Source organism: Bombus fervidus, chromosome 4 (assembly GCF_041682495.2).
Source record: "Bombus fervidus isolate BK054 chromosome 4, iyBomFerv1, whole genome shotgun sequence".
Classification (NCBI taxonomy): Eukaryota; Metazoa; Arthropoda; class Insecta; order Hymenoptera; family Apidae; genus Bombus; species Bombus fervidus.
Genome location: NC_091520.1, coordinates 10,738,316 through 10,759,529, shown reverse-complemented (window position 1 = coordinate 10,759,529; position 21,214 = coordinate 10,738,316). Strand labels below are relative to the sequence as shown.

General features: G+C 46.4%; 1 protein-coding gene across 2 annotated transcripts in view; it reads left to right on the top strand.

Annotated features, from left to right (window-relative positions):
• Positions 1-321: 321 nt before the first annotated feature.
• Positions 322-21,214, top strand: part of Toll-6 (Toll-like receptor 6) — a 47,248-nt gene continuing 26,355 nt past the window's right edge. Inside the window, exons 1-2 of one of the 2 annotated variants that reach the window (XM_072002733.1) lie at positions 322-5,004; positions 7,500-8,295. In XM_072002733.1, coding sequence (XP_071858834.1) covers positions 1,335-4,988 — 3,654 coding nt within the window. In that variant the 5' untranslated portion in view covers positions 322-1,334 and the 3' untranslated portion in view covers positions 4,989-5,004; positions 7,500-8,295. Of the gene's footprint in view, positions 5,005-7,499; positions 8,296-21,214 lie in introns of those variants that run through there. The other variant, XR_011799762.1, reaches the window with a different exon arrangement.

Below are 21,214 nucleotides of genomic sequence, written 5' to 3'. Positions count from 1 at the left end.
AGATAGAAACAAGTTGCGTGTAGCATCCCTTTCCATGCATTACTCTATTGCATTGGACGTTCGCGTATGTATACTATACACTGCGTAACTACGTAACATACCGGTGTTCGTTGGAGAGAAGTACGCGCGATTTCCACGTAGGTCAGTAAAAGACGGAAGAGAAGGGTACGAAGCAACACGACTATCTTTCTTACTCCATGGACGGTCGACGGGAGGCGCGTGCTCGCTGAATGCCGGTCCTCGGTGTGTTAGTGCTGCCGCCAGTGGTGGGGGAAGGAACGATTGGTGGACGCTGCGTCGAGTTAGATGCTGTGGAGATCTCAACCGTCAGTTGCGCGGTGGTCGCCGTACCGGGTGTCACGGTTTAAGGAATTGTACTTCGTGGATAGTCTGTCCGTTTCCTTATTCCTTTCATTCACGAACTCGTGTAGTTTTTTTTCGTCGACAGATACATGGAATTTCAGTGAACGAAATTTAAATCACAACCTCGAACAAAGTGTCGATTATATTGGAGACGTGAATCGATGATACACGGTAATGGGAATGGGACATTCGTTGGAAAAGTTACGGAGCACCCAGCGTTTTGGCGGAACGCGAGCATAGTGTTGTCTCACATAGCCGAACAGAAGTATGAGCATCTCGTCGCTGGGAACGAGGTTAATTCGCGCCGGTGAGTCAGCACCGTGAACAATTAGCATTTTGATACCGGGGGGGTTGGTAACGAAGTTTACGGGATGCGCGAACTGAAATCACCGAGCATCTCGACGCGTGCGTAATTATCCGCAGATTTACTCTGTCGTTGGTACATCGTCGAGGACTTTCTCAGTCAAGTTGAGTGTCTCGCGAGTCGTAACGTGTAATAACGGCAGGTTGATGAAGGGCACTCGCGCGCGCGCTGGATCGAACGATTCGCCGACAGAGTGAAGTGTGATTCTTTTAAAGTGTAAACTACTTGGAAACACTACAGTGAAACGCGATAATACTGGTACCAGAGCACCCTCTTGTAAATCGTTCATAAACCTGGCGCGCCATTCGGACGACAGGTCGACTGGCAGTGAACTTCGTCCCCTTGAATTCCCATTAACGAAACTCAAGAATTGTTGGGATAGTTGAAACGATCTGACGCGTTCGAGCAGTAATAGCGAGTTCGGCATCGATTACCGGAGAGAGGGGGCACACACATGTCAGTCACTCGGAGTAAATATTGGAGGGCGTACACGAGCGACGACAACGTGCGTTAATAACGGAGCGTGTAGGACTACCGGGGAGCGGCGTGTGATGACCGGAAGTAGACGGAGGAGCGAAAACAAGGGAAGGCAACGAGTTCGCTAAAGATGCGTGGGCTCTCCGGTCCAGAAGGGTTCGGGAGATCGGTGTCGCTGTCATTGGCCTACTGCTACTATCTTCTCGTGCCGGTGTACCACGTGCTCGCCGTGACCAGCGAACTGCCACCGAGGCTCGATTTACCGGAGTATTGTTCGTGGGACTCGCGACAGGATGGCGCGCTCACTTGCATTCACCGTTACACCGGGAACGACTCCCTCAGGACGAACTTTTCACAGGCGACTAGCGAATACGTGACCTCGATCAACGTCGTTTGCGAGGATTCAGAATCATTGGAAAATGGTATACTGAACGTGGAAGGGTTCGTACAGTTATGGAGATTGCGATCGTTAAGGTTGACCGGATGCAAGCTGGTTCATTGGCCGGCAAAAGTTTTGAGCGGTCTGCGGGATCTGCGCAATCTAACGATCAGGAGCTTAAACGGACGAAAGAGCAAGTACAGTTTGGAGCTGGAGAACGGAGCGTTCGACTCGGTGCCACAGATTGAGAAGATTGATTTATCGTGGAACAACATCTGGCAGATACCGGAACACTTGTTTTGCCCGCTATCGAACCTCCTAACGCTGAACATCTCTTGGAACATGTTGAAGGATATCAACGAACTGGGATTCAGGGATATCGCGGAGAAACACCCGAGACGTCAGCAGGAATCGACCCCGTCACCTTTCCCTTGTTCTCTGGATGTGCAATCGTTGGATGTGTCGAGTAATCAAATTTCGGTTCTCCCTGCCTACGGATTTTCCTCGTTGAAGAGGCTCCGCGTGCTCAACTTGTCGAGCAACGCGATATCCATGGTTGCAGACGAGGCGCTTCATGGACTCAGATCCCTCGAGACCTTCGACCTGTCCGGAAACAGAATCGTCGCGTTACCGACGGAAATGTTTCGGGACGCGGCCAAGTCACTGAAGGAATTGCGGCTCCAGAACAATTCCATCAGCGTGCTGTCACCGGGCCTGGTCGCGGACATGAATCAGCTTGTCGCTTTGGATCTGTCGAGAAACGCGTTGACTAGCTCCTGGCTGAATTCCGCCACGTTCTCTGGTTTGATTCGACTGGTTCTTCTGAATTTGTCTCATAATCGAATAAGTCGATTGGACCCGGCTCTGTTCAAAGATCTTTACACTCTTCAGATATTAAATTTGCAGTACAACGAGATCGAAACGATACCAGCGGATACGTTCGCGCCCATGAGTAATTTACACACGCTAGATCTAGCTTTCAATCGACTGACTTACCTGGACGCTTACTCCCTCAACGGATTGTTTGCACTTTCTCTGCTGTCGCTCGATTCTAATCAGCTCGAAGGTATCCATCCGGATGCCTTTCGCAATTGTTCCAGTATGCAGGACCTGAATCTATCCGGGAACAGTTTGGACAGCATACCGGTCGCACTGAAGGACATGAGAATGCTGCGTACGCTGGACCTCGGCGAAAATCAGATCAGAAGCCTGAACAGACCCGGTTTCCGTGGAATGTCCAGTCTGTATGGATTACGAATGATCGGAAACGAGATCACGAACGTCACTATGGAGGATTTCGCTGAGCTCCCAGCTCTTCAGATATTAAACTTGGCACGGAACAAGATCGAGGTCGTCGAGGACGGCGTGTTTTCCACGAATCCAGCGTTGCAGGCGATTCGTTTGGACTCGAATTTGTTGCAGGACATGACCGGTATGTTCGCCAGCGCACCTGGTCTCCTCTGGCTGAATATGTCCGACAACATGATCGTGCAGTTCGATTACAGTTATCTGCCGGAGAAATTACAGTGGATGGATCTGCATAAAAATCTTATTATGGATCTCGGTGTCGCGCCACAGGGCATGAGATTACAGACGCTCGACGTGTCGTTCAACCGGCTAACGAGGATACATTCGAGGTCGATACCGGACTCCATCGAGCTTCTGTTCGTCAACGACAATTTGATACAGACCGTGGAGCCCCAGACGTTTTTCGACAAGTTGAATCTTACCAGGGTGGATCTCTACGCGAATCAGATCGTCAAGATGAATCTGTCTGCGTTTCAGTTGACCCAGGTGCCCGCGTATCGACAATTGCCAGAGTTCTACATCGGTGGCAATCCCTTCATATGCGACTGTACAACGGAATGGTTGCAAAGAATCAATTCGTTGTTGCTGAGACAACATCCGAGGGTAATGGATTTGGAGTCGGTGTACTGCAGGCTTCCGTACGATCGTCACAAATCGTTTATACCATTGCTCGAGGCGAAACCCTCTCAGTTCCTCTGCACGTACAAAGCACATTGTTTCGCGCTGTGTCATTGCTGCGACTTCGACGCCTGCGACTGCGAGATGACTTGTCCGACAAACTGCACTTGCTATCACGATCAATCCTGGTCGGCGAACGTAGTGGATTGCTCGAACTCCGGTTACAAAACCCTCCCCGGCCGATTACCGATGGACGCTACCGAGGTTTACCTCGATGGAAACAATTTCGGGGAATTGAATTCCCACTCGTTCATCGGTCGTAAGAACCTGCAGATTCTGTACGCGAACGATAGCAACATCATCGCTATACGCAATCATACTTTCAGTGGTCTGAAGCGTTTGTTGGTCCTTCATCTGGAGAACAACAAGATAAGCGTGCTCAACGGCGTGGAATTGATGCCTCTGGAGAACCTGAAGGAACTCTACCTACAGAACAATCTACTGACGTATATAGATAACGGAACGTTCCTTCCGCTACGTCAGCTGGAAGTGTTACGATTGGAAAACAATCGACTTGGCACTTTCGCTGTTTGGCAGCTCGGCCAAAATCCATATTTGGTCGACATCGGCTTGTCCAGCAACCCATGGAGTTGCGAGTGCTCGTACTTGGACCGGGTACGCGAGTGGATGTCCCGTAACAGAGCGAAGATAAGCGACTGGAGGAGCGTCACCTGTTCCCTTGGTATACCTATTACTCTTCCGGCGAACGGATCGGTCATAAATTGCGCGGCATTAACAGGCACGACCTCGGTCATCGAGACTCGACCGCTCGAGGCTTATTTGCCGCTACTGCTCGCCACCGTCGTGCTGATTTTTGCGATGGTGGCGCTGGTGTGTGGTGCATTCAGGCATCGTCGTACCCTGAGGACATGGGCTGCCAGCAGATGCGGCCTCAGAGCGTGTTACAAGACAGCGGCTTTCGAGGATCAAGAGAAACCCTTCGACGCCTATATCTCCTACTCCGCCGTGGACGAGGCGTTCGTTTCGACGATTCTGGTACCTGGTCTGGAGACTTCTTACCGGCTGTGTTTACACTACCGTGATCTAAGCGCCGGTAGCAACGTGGCCGATGCAGTGGCGGAAGCGGCCGATTCTTCGAGACGAACCATCCTAGTATTATCGAAGAACTTTCTGCACGGCGAGTGGGCCAGATTCGAGTTTAAAGCGGCTCTGAGGGACGCTCTGAAAGGGAAGGGCCGCTCGGTGATCGTGCTGCTGGTAGGCGGTGTGGGTCCACGAGATCTCGATGCCGATCTCAAAAAGAGAATCTCGTCGCACACCGTGCTGGTGTGGGGGGACAAGTTGTTTTGGCAGAAGCTAAGGTTTGCCATGCCAGACGTGTCCCCTGTTCCTGTTTTGGAGAGACCCCTGCCATTGCCGCCACCGCCACCGCCCCCGGCGCAGCATCAATGGACGTAGAACTGCCATTATTTAGGTAAGAGCCGTTATTTAATCTTCTTACTCTCTAAGAATACCTTTAGTTTTTTCTTTTATCTCCCGTTGGAAAGGAGTACGATGGACATCCGAATCGAGATCGGCAACAATAGTCAAACGCGAGAGTGGGTATAGAATCGAGGCGAACTCTGGATTGAAAATCGAGCCGAGATCAATGATTTCTTTCTATTTTGAAGATAAACGTTTTTTCTTTCCCCGCGGTTGCTTCACAAAAGAACAGCGTTTGCTCTCTGAATCGATCGTTTACCAGCAAGCAAAGTATGCCGATTTCATTTCCAGTTCGCTTCGATTCTAAGCTACTCCTGCCCCTCTTCGAACCAATCGTCTCGAAAGAAAGGATCTCACTGTTCACCGGCTTAGTCATTCGCCAGATTTTTATTATACCGAATCGGTTGTTCCGTCAAGCTCGTCGAATTTCAAGTACATTGTACTATGCGTCCGTGGTTCGATCGGATTTATAGCGAACGCGCTTAAACGATCGAATCCATTCGTAGAAGCTGAAACACGTACCAGTACAGCGATATCCTCTCTAACGGCAATGCTCTAAAATTATATATCATACCCAAATGACAAACTAACGAGATCGTAGCCGTTTCATTGAACACGAGCCTCGACCTATGGCCTCGATTTAACGGCGGCACATTTCGCACCATTGTGATCGAACCGTGAATGGGGTCATCTTCGGCGGGCGGGTTTTGCGGGAACATATGGAACGATCGAAAAGTATACGAACCGGTATTACGCGTGGAATTTGTCGTCATCGTCGGGCCAGTTGTCGTCGAGTTCAATTAGAAAACTCTATTGATCGAACTCACCCTCCGTGGTGGGCCGTTCACGAGTCCGCAACAATTCTCACCCACTTACCAATTAAGTTGCCTTTATCGGATGGCTCCCTGCCAGCGTGCAAAGGAACACAGTCAAAATTACATCGTCCGCTCGTTTCGCGTACGGACATTACCTTCAATCGATTATCATTGGCGTCGTCATTGCCGTTCTTAATTCAATACAGGTTTCGACGTGCATTTTACACGACAACCTATTCGCTTTCGTCGACGTCTAATGTTAACATGTCCCCGATACCGAGCACCACCGCCTAGCCTTTTAACGCAACTTGACGATCTATACCATAACACATGGCTAATTTTCTTCGTGGTATATTAAACCGAGATGTTCTACTGTTCCACTTCTTTCAATCCATGTTTCTATGGAATTTTCATAATACCGTTCATTCGCGATCTAATTAAACGATTAGCGCGTGTAGCCTGCTCTACTTCGTCAATTTCCTTTCATCCCTAGTGGAAAAAGTTATTAACCTCTGTGTCTGATCTGAAGCAATTTTACTCTTTGGAGGGTGATACGTTCGTCGGAATCACATATTTGTGCTACGGTTACGCATTGTCGGTGGAACAAGGAAATTAGGAAAGTCGATTGATTGGCCGATCCCCCGGAATTGTGCGGCGACAATGGCGTCGCACCCCCTCCGTCGACTTTGTTCCTTTTATTCGTGTCAGGTGGCCGTCCTCGTCCACGAGAATTCGCTCGGTCGTGTTAACTTTTCGTGACACGCTTCAGTTTCAGCTGTTCGGCTCAAGCTACGTATCCGCTTGGCCAGTGACCGTTCGAGGGAAATCCGAAGGGCACAAGGGACCGTCTGTGATGGTCCCTTTTTATTCGGTGTATTCACGCCTTGTGCCGCGAACGTTTCCATTAGCGGCTGATCCGTTGATAAGCCGCATCGATACCGGTCTTGCTTTTCTTCCTGAAATTACCCTCGATCCAGTCATCTTACGGGATTACGTTAGAAATGTATTCAATCAAATGATATGTGATTGAAGCCACTTTCTATTCTTGTATCTACGTTATCTTCCGTTCGAGAAAATATACAGGAAACAGATACTTTCGCTTCCTTTCGAGGCTTCTCTGATTTACCAGGATATATATGGTAGAGTATTTTATCGTTATATCACGCGATTCGAGCGAATATATGCAGAGGAATGTTTCTAAATTCGTCTCTCTGATGGAAAAAGTTCGTAAAGATCTTCGTACGGAAACTCGTCGATAGTCCTATTTTCGTGTCTCGAGTATTTGGAAGGCGATTCTCCTGCAGAATGAGTAGAAAGAGGAAGGATCCTTGGTTGTTAGTCTGTCGTCGAACGAAGTGGAAGGAGTAGAGGCTCTTTGTAAGATCAGATCAAAAAGGCAGACGGTAACGGAGAAGCTAGGGTTTCGTCAGGCTCTTGCTATGGGGGAGAAAGAGGACCGTGTGCTCTTTTTACCGTGATTTATTGCACGCCATACGCGGAGCGGTACGGGGTTTTTGTTGTCAGTTTCGATTTCGGCTATGATGTACGAGTCGAGAAAAAATGGGTTTCCATCGATTGGCCTGTCGTAAGCTACTTCATAGCGCGCGCGCACTCTTTCAAATGTACCGCGTAATTTAGTCCCATAATTCCCTTGTATTTATGTGTTTTCCAGCTACGGCCAGAGGGTGGTTACTGGGAGAAAGAAAGAGAGAGAGATAGAGAAAGGGAAAGAGAGAGAAAAAGGGAGAGAGGGAAAGAAAGTACGGAGGGCGCATAAAGCGCGCGGATAAAAATTGCCGGCGCGAGATCGCCGGTGAAAAATGCTTTTTCGCCGTCGATCGTACGGCTCTCGAAATACGTGTCCCGCCTCCTAATTGCGTGGAGCCCGGCGGCCGTTTTCGTTCGCGTAGCAAACTCTCATCCGGGGAACAAAAATCTGCCAGTAATCCCCGGAGCCGAACGCGCTGTCGAACGGAAAAGGAAAAGAGAACACACGGGGGCTGTCTCGAGGCGTCCGCCCATCGGAACAGGTAGAAATCTACGATCGCGTGTACCTGTTCGTCGCCCTATACATTTGTACCTGACAACGGCTGGACCGAATCTGGAAGACAAATGGGATTACCACCGGCCTTGCGTTTTCCCTGGCCCTGAAGGGACGTTAGAAATTAAAAGAGGATTTGTACCGTTGGTTGACTCGTTGGTTTCATTTTTTCTCGGCGCACCCTTCCCTCGGTGGTGGGTGGTCGTTTCGGTACGGATTTTCGAAATGACGCAACGGGGATGGTAAAGTCTGCGACTTTGTCAGCGTCACGTCGGGGCTGAACAGCCTTCTTCTGAATTTTGTAAATAATCAAAGCTTGGATCTATCTCGACAAGAGGATAATCTGTATCTAATTTAAGAAGTCGGGTAGACAGTGAAACGAGTTAAGTTAAAGACTGCGTGGTGACTGTGAATGCAATAAACGAGGAAGTTGAGAAAAAAAGAAAACGATTGTTTCTCTTTTAATTAATTCCCGGTCGGATCTTGCTTCTCCTTTGGTCTTTATTCTCTAGAGTCTCTCCTCCTTTATTACTCTCTCTTTCTCTTTCTCTCTTTTCCCAAGAAAACTGCGTTTAATGCACGATTATTTATTTAGTCGGCGACCGTCAGTGGCCACCGCTTCAGAATTAATTGAAAGAAACCGCACGCTCCTATGCCTCTTACTCGTTAGAATTTTCTACGCACATTACGCAAATTGCACGATAAGCTTTACGATCCGTGGTACGCGAGACGGAACACCGCCACCCGGTTTAATTACACGCACATCGGAAGAACAGCGTCGTTGCCTCAAAATTTGCCATCTACAGATACTGTCCAGAAGCGTAAGAAAATATCTTTCCCTTGGAAACGAAAATATACGAAAGTAAGAGGAAGGAAGGACCAAGGGAGAAGGATAAAAAGAAAGGCAAACACACAGAGCACTGTTATCCTGTTCCACGCTCATCGAGTTCGAAGCCGCTGTAGATCACGCTTAAGCCCCTCATAAATTTCTATAAATCTATTAACTCGCGAAGCATTTACATAACAAAGAGAGGATATTTCGACGCGCTCTCTGCATCTGTCCACGTCGATAAAAACCGTTCGCGAGCATAATTTTCGATCGCAAAAGTATCGAGAAAAGTCTCGGGGATCGTGCGCCATCGATCGGAGATAATGAAACGACGCGATACGACTTCTCGGCCTGGCGCGACGAGGCGCTCGAAACGACAAACTATCTGTCGCGTTATTCCCTGGTCAGCCATTTCCAGATCAGGATCGCGAGAACAGGAAGGATGGATCGGCTTGACGTAACCGCGTATCGACAACCGTGCTATTACATTCTCAGATTGGCGTATCAGTCGCCATTGGCATTATCAGCTGTCCACCGGGTGAAATGCACTTCCAGCGAAACTAGTGGCAGCTCCAGTCGATCCTCGGTGACCTCTCATTGTCAGTTCGGTGTTTTACGGGGCCACCAGGTCACCGCAGCTTATAAGGATAGCGCATTTTGCTTTTATCCTTTCGCCTCGTTGGCATTGTGCGCTCCTTTTCTGCGAATCCTTTCGAAAGCCGTTCTTTCCACAGGCATAAATGTAACTCGAGATATATACTCCGCGAATGAAACGAGTCAAATAAGCCGCTGGTGTTCCTTCAAAATCCCTTCTCCGTCTCTGTTTCTCCAGCTTCCTCGTTTCCCTGCTTTCGTGCCATTTCCCCTGCGTTCTCGCTCTCTTTCTCTCTTTCTCTCGCTCCCTCTTTATATAGGCGTGAACCACTCCGAGCCGCTCTTGACGTTCCAACCGGGAGGGAGATTGGGAAAACGTGCCCAGATATCCGCTTCCTTTTCGACGGTGGCCGTCTCGTAGCACCCTCGGCCAACCCCCGCCGCATTACGCCGCGAAATGAATCGCACGGTTGGAATGAATGAGCGAATAACGAGCGACGATCCCGAGTGTGATTTCCACTGGTGAATAGTTAAAGGTAGAAACGATGCGATTCGTTGAATGGCCGACCGTACCACGAAGGAAACGATCGTTATGAAATTTTCAGTGAAAATTTCCGAAACAAAAGTGTCAATATAGTTTCATTAAAAAATAAATACAGCCTCTAAATCGATGGGATTAAAAACATTTAATCTAAGAACACGGTCGGTAATTTTCTTTAATCCGTTTGCAAGCGATTTTCAACTAAAATCTACTATCCACTCTCCATAATATATGAACAAATATAACAGGGAGGAAAATTCGTTCCCGATATAATAAATCTGTTTAAAATTGCAATTACGCCGAGCGTGCGAGGGGTCATCGTCCTCTACAAAACGGCCCGTCGGGAATTTTATTAAAAAATACACGTGGAAATGGTGTAAACGTCAATATTTGCCCTACCCTCCTACTCATTATCCACTCTCGTTTCGCGCGTTCCTCATTAACGAAAAGGTCAGTGTTTCTACCGAATCTCTCCAATGCAATGCTTTTGCTCTGCAAATATCGAAAAATCTCCTATCGATGAGATACTGCGCGATTCCAGTAAGGTGATACGATAGCACACAATAGAACACGTTATTTCACAACTTGGGTACTTTCTCGAAAATCGTACTAATCTTATCGGACACGCCATCGTATCCAGAGTGCACCTGCATCTCCGTGCAATATTTGAAGAGCTCAGAATTTTTATGGCGCTTTTAGACCCGGTCCATACGCATCTCGTAGTTTTTTCTTCGAGTTCCGTGCACAGCCGGCCCCACTCTCTGCCACTCCTCTCTTAGTAAAGTCGTTAACAGACTTATCTCGCAGCGTGTTTGGTCAATTTGGAAAGCATCTCTTCGCTTTAGCGCTCGACGATTTCCATCCCGAGTCTCGGGTATACACCGGCTAACTTCGTCATCAGAGTGCTTCTTGCGTCTTACTTAAGAGCTACTTCCACTTTTAATACGCGCTTCGTGCTGCTTTTTATCTTATCGAACTTCTTTCTTCGCTCAACGCTTCCTCTTTTTTTTTTTTTTTTATTGGCTTCAGCTTCTTCCATTCGGCGGTCCGTCTTTGTATACAGGCTCTTACGCGCGCTTTCAACTAGGATGGAACAAGGTTAACGCGGGCTGTTCGCGTTCTCTCGGAAGTCTCACGCGATCGCATGTCTTTTCTTGGTTACTCTACCTTTTTGTAATAAATTTTATAAAATTCAAGAGCAGCGGCGGGAGGATCGAGGCTACGCTGGCTTAATGGCTCTTGATATTGCACTTTGGCGTAAAGTTGCACAGAATTGTAAATGTTTAACAGAGTATCATTTCTGCTCGTTCAGTGTTCGTTAATAGGATAGCTAAAGAAAAGAAAGATTAGAGTAAATAAAACGTATTGAAACAATCTAAATGACAATTACGTAAAATGTATGTGAACCGGTTCGTGACTGTTGATGTTCTGTATTTCCCTATTCCCATCACTATACCCGCTCAGAGCCAATGTCGTTACGAATAATTTAATTGTGATGTTGGAACCTTTTAAATCTTTGGTATCTTATCGAGGAAGCTATAAAACTGGCCCGCAACGTTGCCTGAATATTTTAAGGCAATTGCCATCAAAATGTTACTTTTTATTGCCTCCCCACGCGTTCGATGTATCTCTCCGGCTATCCCTTGCACGGTCGCTCGTTTTTCCACAATTTGTTCGTTCCCAGCTGTCCGAACTCGTTTTCCTTCAGTCAGAGCTTTTTTAATCATCGAAACGGAAACGTCGCATGGAAATTACAACGACGTTCATTGCCATGCGGGAAAAATATTATATTAGATCTTTTTTTTCAGCGAAATTTTTCACGGTCCGCCCTCGACCACGTGGTATTTTTATCATGGCCAGTGTAATACGGTGCCGCATATACGCAGCTTCCGTAAAATATGGTTACGTTGATTACTTTTTTTTCTCTCTTTGCCTCATGCCCCTGTTATCCTTACAAACCATCCCCTTAACGGATCCCCATTTTACTGCGCTTTTCCCCTCGCTTCTTGTTCGGTTAATGTAAAGAATCGGATATGACTCACCAGAGAAGGGAACAGGAATTTTCAGCGGATTCATGGCGGCGTACAAATCGATACGTTCCGCGTTAAAACGCCCGCACGGATCTAATGGCCGATTTCGTATCCTTTCGGACGGTTCCGAACTCGAATATTGTTTCCCAAAATGTTTCTTGCGAACTTTTCAGAAAACCACGTCGTATCGACACGGTGCGCTACATGCTGGCTCGCAGTCGAAACGTCAACGCACGAGTTTATTTGAACGGTTGGCGGAGAAAGGGAGTGAAGGGGGCGAAGAACGGAAGTGCGCGAACGAGCAACGCGGCCACCGGAAATAACAGACTGACCTTAACATGGCCACTGGTGCAAACTTTCAGATGTTATGAGTGTAAACTCGGGCCGTACTATCATCCACCCCACAGTCAGATACGCGGCGCCCCGTTTTATTTATGAAACGAAAACATTCTCGCAGACCGGTGCAGCCGCGGCGAGAATAATTTTCCGCGCGCCGCCGCGAGAATAATTTTCCACGCGCCGCCGTTTCGAATTAACCGCGTCCGGCTACGTTTCGGCTGATACAGAAAGTTATCGTTGCACGGCTGCGTGCACCTTGTCGATCCAGTTTCCGCCAACCTGCCTGCCGGAATATTACGTTCCCTTGAGGTTACCTAGGTTATTACGTTCTCTTTCCGGCGAGTTGCTTGCTTAACGAATTCGTCGCGAGTCCTCCGATGTAATTTCCATTGAAATTCGTGTTGGGTCAAAAGTTAAGATGTACCGTAACGTGTACGAGAAACCAAGATTTCCCAATTTTAATCTTTCGCGTGTTCGAGCATGTTTCTCGATTCGACGCGAAGGGTCGACATAATTGTTGAAGATTTTAATCACGTCTGAACAGATGCTGCTGACAGTACTCGTCCCACTGTTATTCAATTAAAAAGAGAATAAAAACTAATTCTCTTTTATTAGCAAAGTTAAGCAACGTGAGATCAACCAACGTGGTTAATCCTATTATATTTCAAACGTCAGACGATCTCGCGAAAATCTGTTCCCTGGAAAGGGTAGCGACCCCTCTGAAATTAGGCTGGCCCCGTTAACAGCTGCGACAGCATGGCGAATTCCGAAACGCGATCAATTTGTCAGAGAGAAACGTGGACGTGACTAGACTTAAGGCACGATACATATGGCCGATTTAACGATATTGACTGGGAAACTGGATTCATGATCGGTCGTGACTGCGAGAGATTATGCCTTTCCACGGAATATTTTCAGCGACGTTATAAAACCGGCCGGGTTTGAAAATGCCAGTTAGAGAGGTGGGAGAGCGGCAGTCGTGTAAAGGAGAGGATCGAAGCCAATTATGCGCGGTACCAGCGTCAAATTCGTTACGGTGTTACATTGTAATCGAACACGCGCGACAGTCGGGGGAACGCAGTGAATGCGTTTAATGGGGGGAGAAATTTTTGGACAGTCGGGTCCAGGTCCAGATCCTGTGACTGGTAGCTTTTGTTGTAGGGTTTTCAGGATTTCGGACTAGGGTCTCCTCCCTACATCCTGCTCTCTCTCTCTCTCTCTCTCTCTCTTTCTCTCTCTCTCTCTTGTTCACTATTGCCGCCCGATGATTTTGCAGTTCACCCCGTGCCGCCCTTGGCGTTAATTACTTTCTCGTTTTTGAGCGACGCTGTTCGCCGATTTTTCCTTTGTGCCTGATTAATGGACGCGGTAAATGCTCGCGTGCAAGCGGCGCGGCGTTCGTGAGATTGACAGACGCGACAGGAGTGCGGAACGCGATCCAGAGGGTAAATGGCAATTTTTTCGCCGTGAACCTGGCTCCACTGTTCAATTTCTACCTGAATCAGCATAGAGGACCGTCCAAATTTTGTGGTCATAAAATCGAACATAATATCTCACTGTTGACATATCATTCCTTCGCTTCCTTTCTTCCATCACGATCATAGTTAAATCCGTACTTGGAAGAAAAAGATATAGATATTGTATATCGGAGATTTAAGCAAGGCCAAATCGCGGAAAAAGAAAATGGTATCTGTTCGAGATTTTCCAGCAGGACGTCTCGAAGGAAGGTAGCGAGTATCGACGTTGGTCTGCGCGGTCGTGAATTATTTACGAGCTTTCGCCGAGCCCGACCGTTTAATTCATACGGAAGGAACGATAATATCCGAGGGGGATGAGGGCTGAGAAGAACGAGAACGCGTCGTCGAGCCCGCCGACTGCGGCTCACCATTGTTACGCTCGGCGACGAGTTTGAAAAGGACAATTTTTCTGGCCGCTTTGCAATTCGTTGGATCTAGGACGGAAGACGAATGCCACGAAGCATCGCGGCGGATTCCTTTCAAACAAACTTTTCGGAATTCAGGCAAGCAAGCAGCCAGCCAGCCACGTTCCCTTCGTTTTCAAGCAGCGCTTCCTCCTTAGCGTTCCCTTGTTATTTCAATTGCCGGCACTCTACCTGTCATCGAAGTGTCAGTTCAGGCCTGGCCCGTTTTAAAAGAGCAAACCGCCGCGCCACAATTTCTCTGCCTCCTTCGTCCATTCAGGGGATGATAACCGTGAGAGAATCGAATACAGTCGGCGAGGCAGCATCTTGTCTCGTGTCTTCTCTGTGCGTACCCCTCTTTTCTCTTTCTCCCGCGCTGTGTCATCTTTCCTTCGTTTCTATACCTCCCTCCCTCGGTCTTTTACGTTTTGTGCTCCTTTCTTCTCTGTGAATCCGCAAAACGGGCTGCGTCTGCCTATCATAACATCCTCGTTTTCACGGTAACAATGTCGGCGTAACGAGACGTGCGACGGGAATATCGAATGCGAACGCAGACAGGCAAACTGTCCGAGATAGGAATTGGAGATATTCGTGAACTTTCTCCCTTTGAGAGGTACAAATTTTTTAGTTTAAGGGAACCTGTCGAACGTGATGATAGAAAGGGATGCTGCGCTTCTCTTTTGTACATAGTTTCTTTCAAACACTAGTCTCGCGTTGTATATGAGAAACGTTAACGCGATATTCATAGTGGCTTTCGTCTTTCTCTTAAATTCGTAGTTTCTTTCAAACAGGATCCTTGCGCTGTGTGCGAGAAATGTTAACGTGATATTCATAGTCGCTCCCATCTTTCTCTTAAATCCCCAATTATCATTCTCTTAAACGATTTCAACATTTGTATAAGCTTCTTCAAATGCTAAATGTACTTTTAATAGCTGCCACGATGCATTTTCCATGCTTAGACTCGTAAAGGAAATATGTGTGTATATCCTAATTGTATTATAATTAGACTGCGAGTGTTTATGCACGTGGGAGGATTTAAAGCTGCAAAAATGAAGAGGACGCGTATTTTACGCGAAAGATATGTAAAATACTTTAAATAAAATATTTAATACCTTACAATTATATACACCTTCGAATTAATAGATGAAAGAAATCATCGTTTACATTATGTTCATAAAAATATGAAATTGCATAAATATTCAGAGTCTACCTAAGTGTCTTAAATTGGCAATTGATTTATCAAGCAGTCGGATTCAATCATTCCTGTAATAGCTCGAGCGTTTCCAATTAAAATTAATACCAATTTTTCTCGGCGAATTTCACCGTCAATTATACCACTTTGTGTATCGTTTTTCGTATTTCTGTACCGTAATTTTTGTAATCTACCGTGTGCACGCCCGGAATTACGAGAATTTCATACCCGGTACGATTTTATTAAACGGCACGTTCGCGCAATCGGAATTTCACCCGTGTAAAGGTAAACAAGAACTTCAAGCACAGCTGGCATTCGTTTTCTTACGATGGTAAACGTTAAATGCATTAGCGTTTAACAATGCGCGAGAACGCGTGTAATCATTAGCCAAGCACAAAAGCTTCGCCCGCTTTGTTTTCCAACTCTAGTCGTCGTTACGTGCATTTAATATCGGAGCACGATCAACCGATCAGAATGGTTTCGTTAAATTAAATCGAATTGTTGCTCCTCTTACATAAACAACAACTTCTGTTTCCATCACGTGTAGGAATTAATTCGGTGCCGTCGCGTGGAATCAATTACAAATGCATTTTAAACGGAGAATCCAAACAGTTGTGAGGCACTTGCAATGATCCAAGAAACAATTTGCTATTGTTTGAATAAATTAGGATAATAATGAGTTTATCAGAAGAAAAGAAATAAAGGACGTCAAATTAATTTCTACGATTAATACAATAAAATCGCGTCAAATACGATACACAAGAAAATTTCTACTCTGCGCGTAGTTCCACGCATAGCTTATCGATATTCTCGGCTTTTATCTCTACGATCTGTCGAACAATGGAAACTTCAATGGAAAAACGGTACGCGGACCGTTCGATAATTTACGGCTAATCAAACAAGAAAAGAGGAAGAAGATGGCGCAGAGTTGTAGCGGACGTTCCTCGATGCGAATTAACCCGTAGAAAAGATTCCTCAGGAACGGCAAACAGTGTTCGACGAGAGAAGGACGCTAAAGGCGGAGGTGAAAAATCCAAACGAGACTGGCTTCGGTAGAGGCTGGTGGCCGTCATTAGAGACTTTGAGGCCGCGCACCAAATTACGCGTGGATCCCCGTATGATCCTCGCTTTATTAAATCTACCGTGTAATTTTCGTTCCGTTCGTTCCAATTCGATGGGTTCCACGTGCGTGTCTCTGTACCATTAGACCTTTTTCGTCCATTCTTCCTCTCTTTTTTCTTCCTTCCTCCTCTCCTCTCCCTTTATTTTCCGTGTAATAATCCCTTGTTTATGGCCGATGACTATAGGAATCTTCATGACAATCGATCCCGGCGTGCCCCGAATCTTCGAAAAAAGAACCTACATTCGGCCCTTTCTCCTGTCCCCATCCTTTTCTGCCGCACCGTTAATTTATTCAGCAAACACACACGTTGAAATACGAACACGCGCGAAGAGGGAGAGTTCGATCGTACGGAGGAGTCGCGAGGAGGAACGGAACAGCCGGCTGTAATTCAATGAAAAGGGGCTGAATCAACGCCGCGAGAAATCGATAATTTACGGCCGTGATTCGTCACGCCTTCGTGTTAATTGTTTTTACCAGGGCCAACGGTTTATCCGTGGGACGGATCATTAAAAGTATCCCCCCCTCTCCGACCAGCTGGATCATCAAATAGAAGACTCTTCGATTATCGTATTCGTTGATTTCGTCAGGGTTCCCAGTCCGATCCATTGCGCAATAGTCGTCGTACTCGGATCGACTTCGTAGCTTGGTAAGACGAGAGAGATAGGTTTTTTACAGAAGGGGCGAGACCGAGAAGTCGAGCAGCGGGTATCCTTTGGCTCGTGGAAGCCGATCAGGCGAGGAGAAAATATCGCGCGACCCGTTGAAATCGATTATACGCTGCTTCGATAGTTCCGACACGTCCCCAGGAGGGAATAGCTAAGTACAAATTTAAAAAGGCTTCATTGGCTGGCGCCAACGGATCTGGGCGAAAGCGAGGAAAGGTGAAACTTTCGATTGATTTTTTCATGGCGAGTTCGCAGTTGCTGGTAATCCGAAATTCCCCCGACTTTCCATCTCCTTTCTTTAATAGCGTAAGGTCTCGGGGAAAAAGGGTAGGAAGGATGAAATGAAAACGAGATCGCAGATGGTTGCCGCGGCGTCTCGCAACCGAGAGGACTTCCCTCTTTCTCTGATTCTCTTTATCCAACTCGTTCTTTGTTTACACGACTTCCGAATGAAACGGAGGAACTATTCGGCGGCAGCGCTTTAATTAATAAGCTGATACACGGATACACGTATCTCGCCCGCCCGTCCTCCCCTTTTCTCGTTCTGTGTGTACCTACGTATATGTGTGTGTGTGTTGTTCATCAAGGTAGTTCGATAATTTCGTGTATAAATCGATGCAAATATTTAACGTATCGTGCAAATAAATGCTCGTTACGGTGAAATTATCGACATCAGTGTCCAGAAACGTTCGCTCGCTCCCATTTATAAATTGGAAAATTAGATTACCTGGCTATCGTTTAAGCATCTTCCAGAACGCCACAATTTTTCGTCGATCGACTGACCGATCGAGTACTTTGATTGCTGCTCAACGAGCCGTAAAATAAGAAAATTAAATGAATCTCGATAGGAGAAAGATGTACGCTACCTTCGAGGTTATCTTCATCCTGTAATCCACCTATCTACCACTATAAGAAAAAATGAGGATATTATTTTTCTTTAAAGCGGCGGTAATAGAGGAACATAGGTCGGCAAAGTTTCTAAACTGTTTTAAAAGCATTCGATAGAAGGCAATTTAATCACATAATTACAGACAGATATCTCAATTTTTCTGAATTATTTTGTCATTTTCTCCTCCTTCTTCCGTATCGTAGCATAGCATGGCATCGTTTACCTCCTAATCCTGAGATACTTCTTTTCCCATCCTATCGGCTGTCTGGCTTATTTATCGACCATTCTCGATACACTGTTAATTCCAGTAAACACACGCGCATAACATTGTTACGACGTCGTATTAGCATGTCAATTACCGTCTTACAATAACGCCGCGATGCTCGTTCCTCGATGATTGCATTAAGTATCGCGTAACAAGATCTCCGGCCCATTCTCTCCATGAAACGACGTTCCTCCGTGAGGAACAATGGCAATTTTTCCTGGCCGCCTGGGTTCCCTCAGATACGGCTAGCCTCGCGACGTTCCCGGACAAAGAGAAGCAATTTCGCGTACACGACGCGCCACCCTTCCGTCACCCACTGTCCCGCAGGAAATTCGAGCAGAGGCCAGCATCGCTTTCCACCAACGCATCCTCCTTTTGTTTCCGCCGTTTTCACGCCGAACGTTTACTTGTTGCGTGTTAGTGCGATTTTATTCGCGACAAATCATCCCGTGATTCTCCGTGATTCCGGTTCCCAACCCGTAATTAACGGCCGTTGCATTAATTACCGTCACAGCCGGCGCGCAACTCGTGCCTGATCTCACTGATCAACTGGATAGTGACAACGCTGGATTTTTTCATAAAAGTTCTACATTGCAATTAACATGCTCTTTATTTCTATTTTAATATTTTTAGTTAGTCGAGGTAATACATTTACCACTTTCGAAATTATTTGGGGCTTCATCCTTTAAACATAGCTTGCGCTGTAAGCGGCGCTGAAGGCATTACTGTTCTAGAAGTCGAAATAATTTTTATCAATAGGAAAGATATGTGCATATAAATATTTAAATACTTTCTATAGAGTAGAACTCCATTTATTCGATCTCGCTGGGGAACAATAGTAATTCAAGTTTGTACAATAGGAATTTACCAATGTTGCTTACTATTTATTTTTCATTCATATAATAATTCACGTGCTGGTGCGAGCGGAAATTCGTTTTATCGATCACCAACTATAATTTTGTTCCCGTAAATGGAGTCCCGATATAATCGTTAAACGCGTATATGCACTAGCTGTATGATTACGCGATATTCGTAACGAATGAATTAAATATGAATATCTATAAACGTGGTAGTCGCGCATTCTTTATATTACAATTAACGTTACGATTCTCTTCAAAGGACAAAAAATAAAAATAGATGAAATTCTTCTTCACGATCCCTGAAAACGTGACCAGTGTCAAGTTAAAGTAACACCCTACGTAATCATCAGGTTAAGGTATACTAATCGACGTAACGTCGAACCTCTGTACGGCGTATTTCGCGAGGTATTACTTAAAACCGTGTATCAAGGAGCGTTTAAGAAGCTTGATTACAGGTTTTCACGGTGATAAAACGGCAGCGATCACGCAGCTCCGTTTCGGCCGTAATTTCGTCACGATTACGTATAAACTTGAGTATGAAAAGCCCCGGAGCGTACAAATCATTCGAAAGCTCGTAAAGGTACGACGGGAGTTGAACGGAGGAAACGTTGGAACGCGCGATTAAAAACGACGCAAAGTGTCGGTGACAGCCGTGAAAGCGTCGTTCCCTCGGGTTTTCACGTACATACGATTTAATCGATAGTTTAATTAAGCATGGTGGCGCAAAAGAAGCTTCGACCAGCGCGAAAGTGACGCGATGCGTCCGAGTGTGATTCATCGCGAACGACTGGCCTCGAAGGACAAGATAAAAACGTTCTCCATTAGCGCGTATTCTGGGGTAAATACGTAAGGCCGAAGATTTATCGCTTTCATAAAACTCCCCTGGCCGAGGTCAAGAGTTAATTTCCCGGAGCATCGACAAAAACGTAACTCGAACTCGAGGCTACGTTTTTCCTTGACCTGTGATCGCGCAGTTGCCTGCGCGGAAAGCGGAAACCACTGAAGAAGAGAGTAACCTTTTCCGTCGTTATCGCGACAGTCAGTTTCGGACGGTGAACTCGATCCTTTAACATCGGTTCGTTTGAAGGAGATAAGACAGGATACCATGGCATCTAATTTATTTTATGTACACGTTATTCGGACGTGGATGACCAACGTTGGTCATTTTTTAAGGTTGCAGACGATACCGGTTCTTTTTATCGGTACTGTGATAGGGTTGACGTTTCTTCTTCTTCGGGTATCATTGAATTTATTGGGATTTTATCGTATTCTATCTTCGTTTATCAATTCGTATTATTATGTAACTATGGGGGTGGAGCATCTTAAGCGAGGTTTTGTACAGAGCGATAAAGACAGCAGCAAGTTTTGAATCTTCCAAACGTGTTATTAGAGATCAGAAAAAAATTGGAAGATTCTGTAACACACTGGTAGCACACTAATATCATCTTTCAGAGAACTTTAATACAATATCTCGATTTCAAGCCGCTTTGACATCCCCCGCATTAAAACCCTCCGTTCAGTACGTGCTTTCGAAATTCAATAACGAATCCCGATTTAACCTCCTTTCGTTTCCAATAAATAATTTCCGAGCCGCGAGCTCAGTGTCACTTGACTCCGAAAAGTCTGCTGTCGTGTCGTTTACGATAAATATTTCCTTCGAGTCAGCATCCATCGAAGCTCAGGGTAGATTAACTCCCGAACCAGGAGGTGGCTCGTGACGTGGATTTTCGTAGCCGCGTCGGGATGGGATCGATCGAACGTCGACCTGGAATCAACTTGGTCGATTCCGCCTGTTTACGTTCTCGTGAAAACTTGCAAATGCACGGAACCTTCTCCTTTTTTTTTCTTCTTCTTCTTTTTTCGTTTCTCTTTGTTCGAATCACAACGAAAAAGGAGCCTCTGGCGCCGATAATTCGCGCGCACGATCAGCCATGCCGAGGATGGAGCAGCCGGCCGTGTGAGCGTGTATGTCTGTTGTGTTGCGAAGCCGAGGGAGGCAGATGCTCACTCTACAGCCTCACGCCCCGATACAATGGGTCCAGAATGCGAGACGAAAATAATGGTGGTCGCCTGTAAACCTATGAACCGATTCAATACG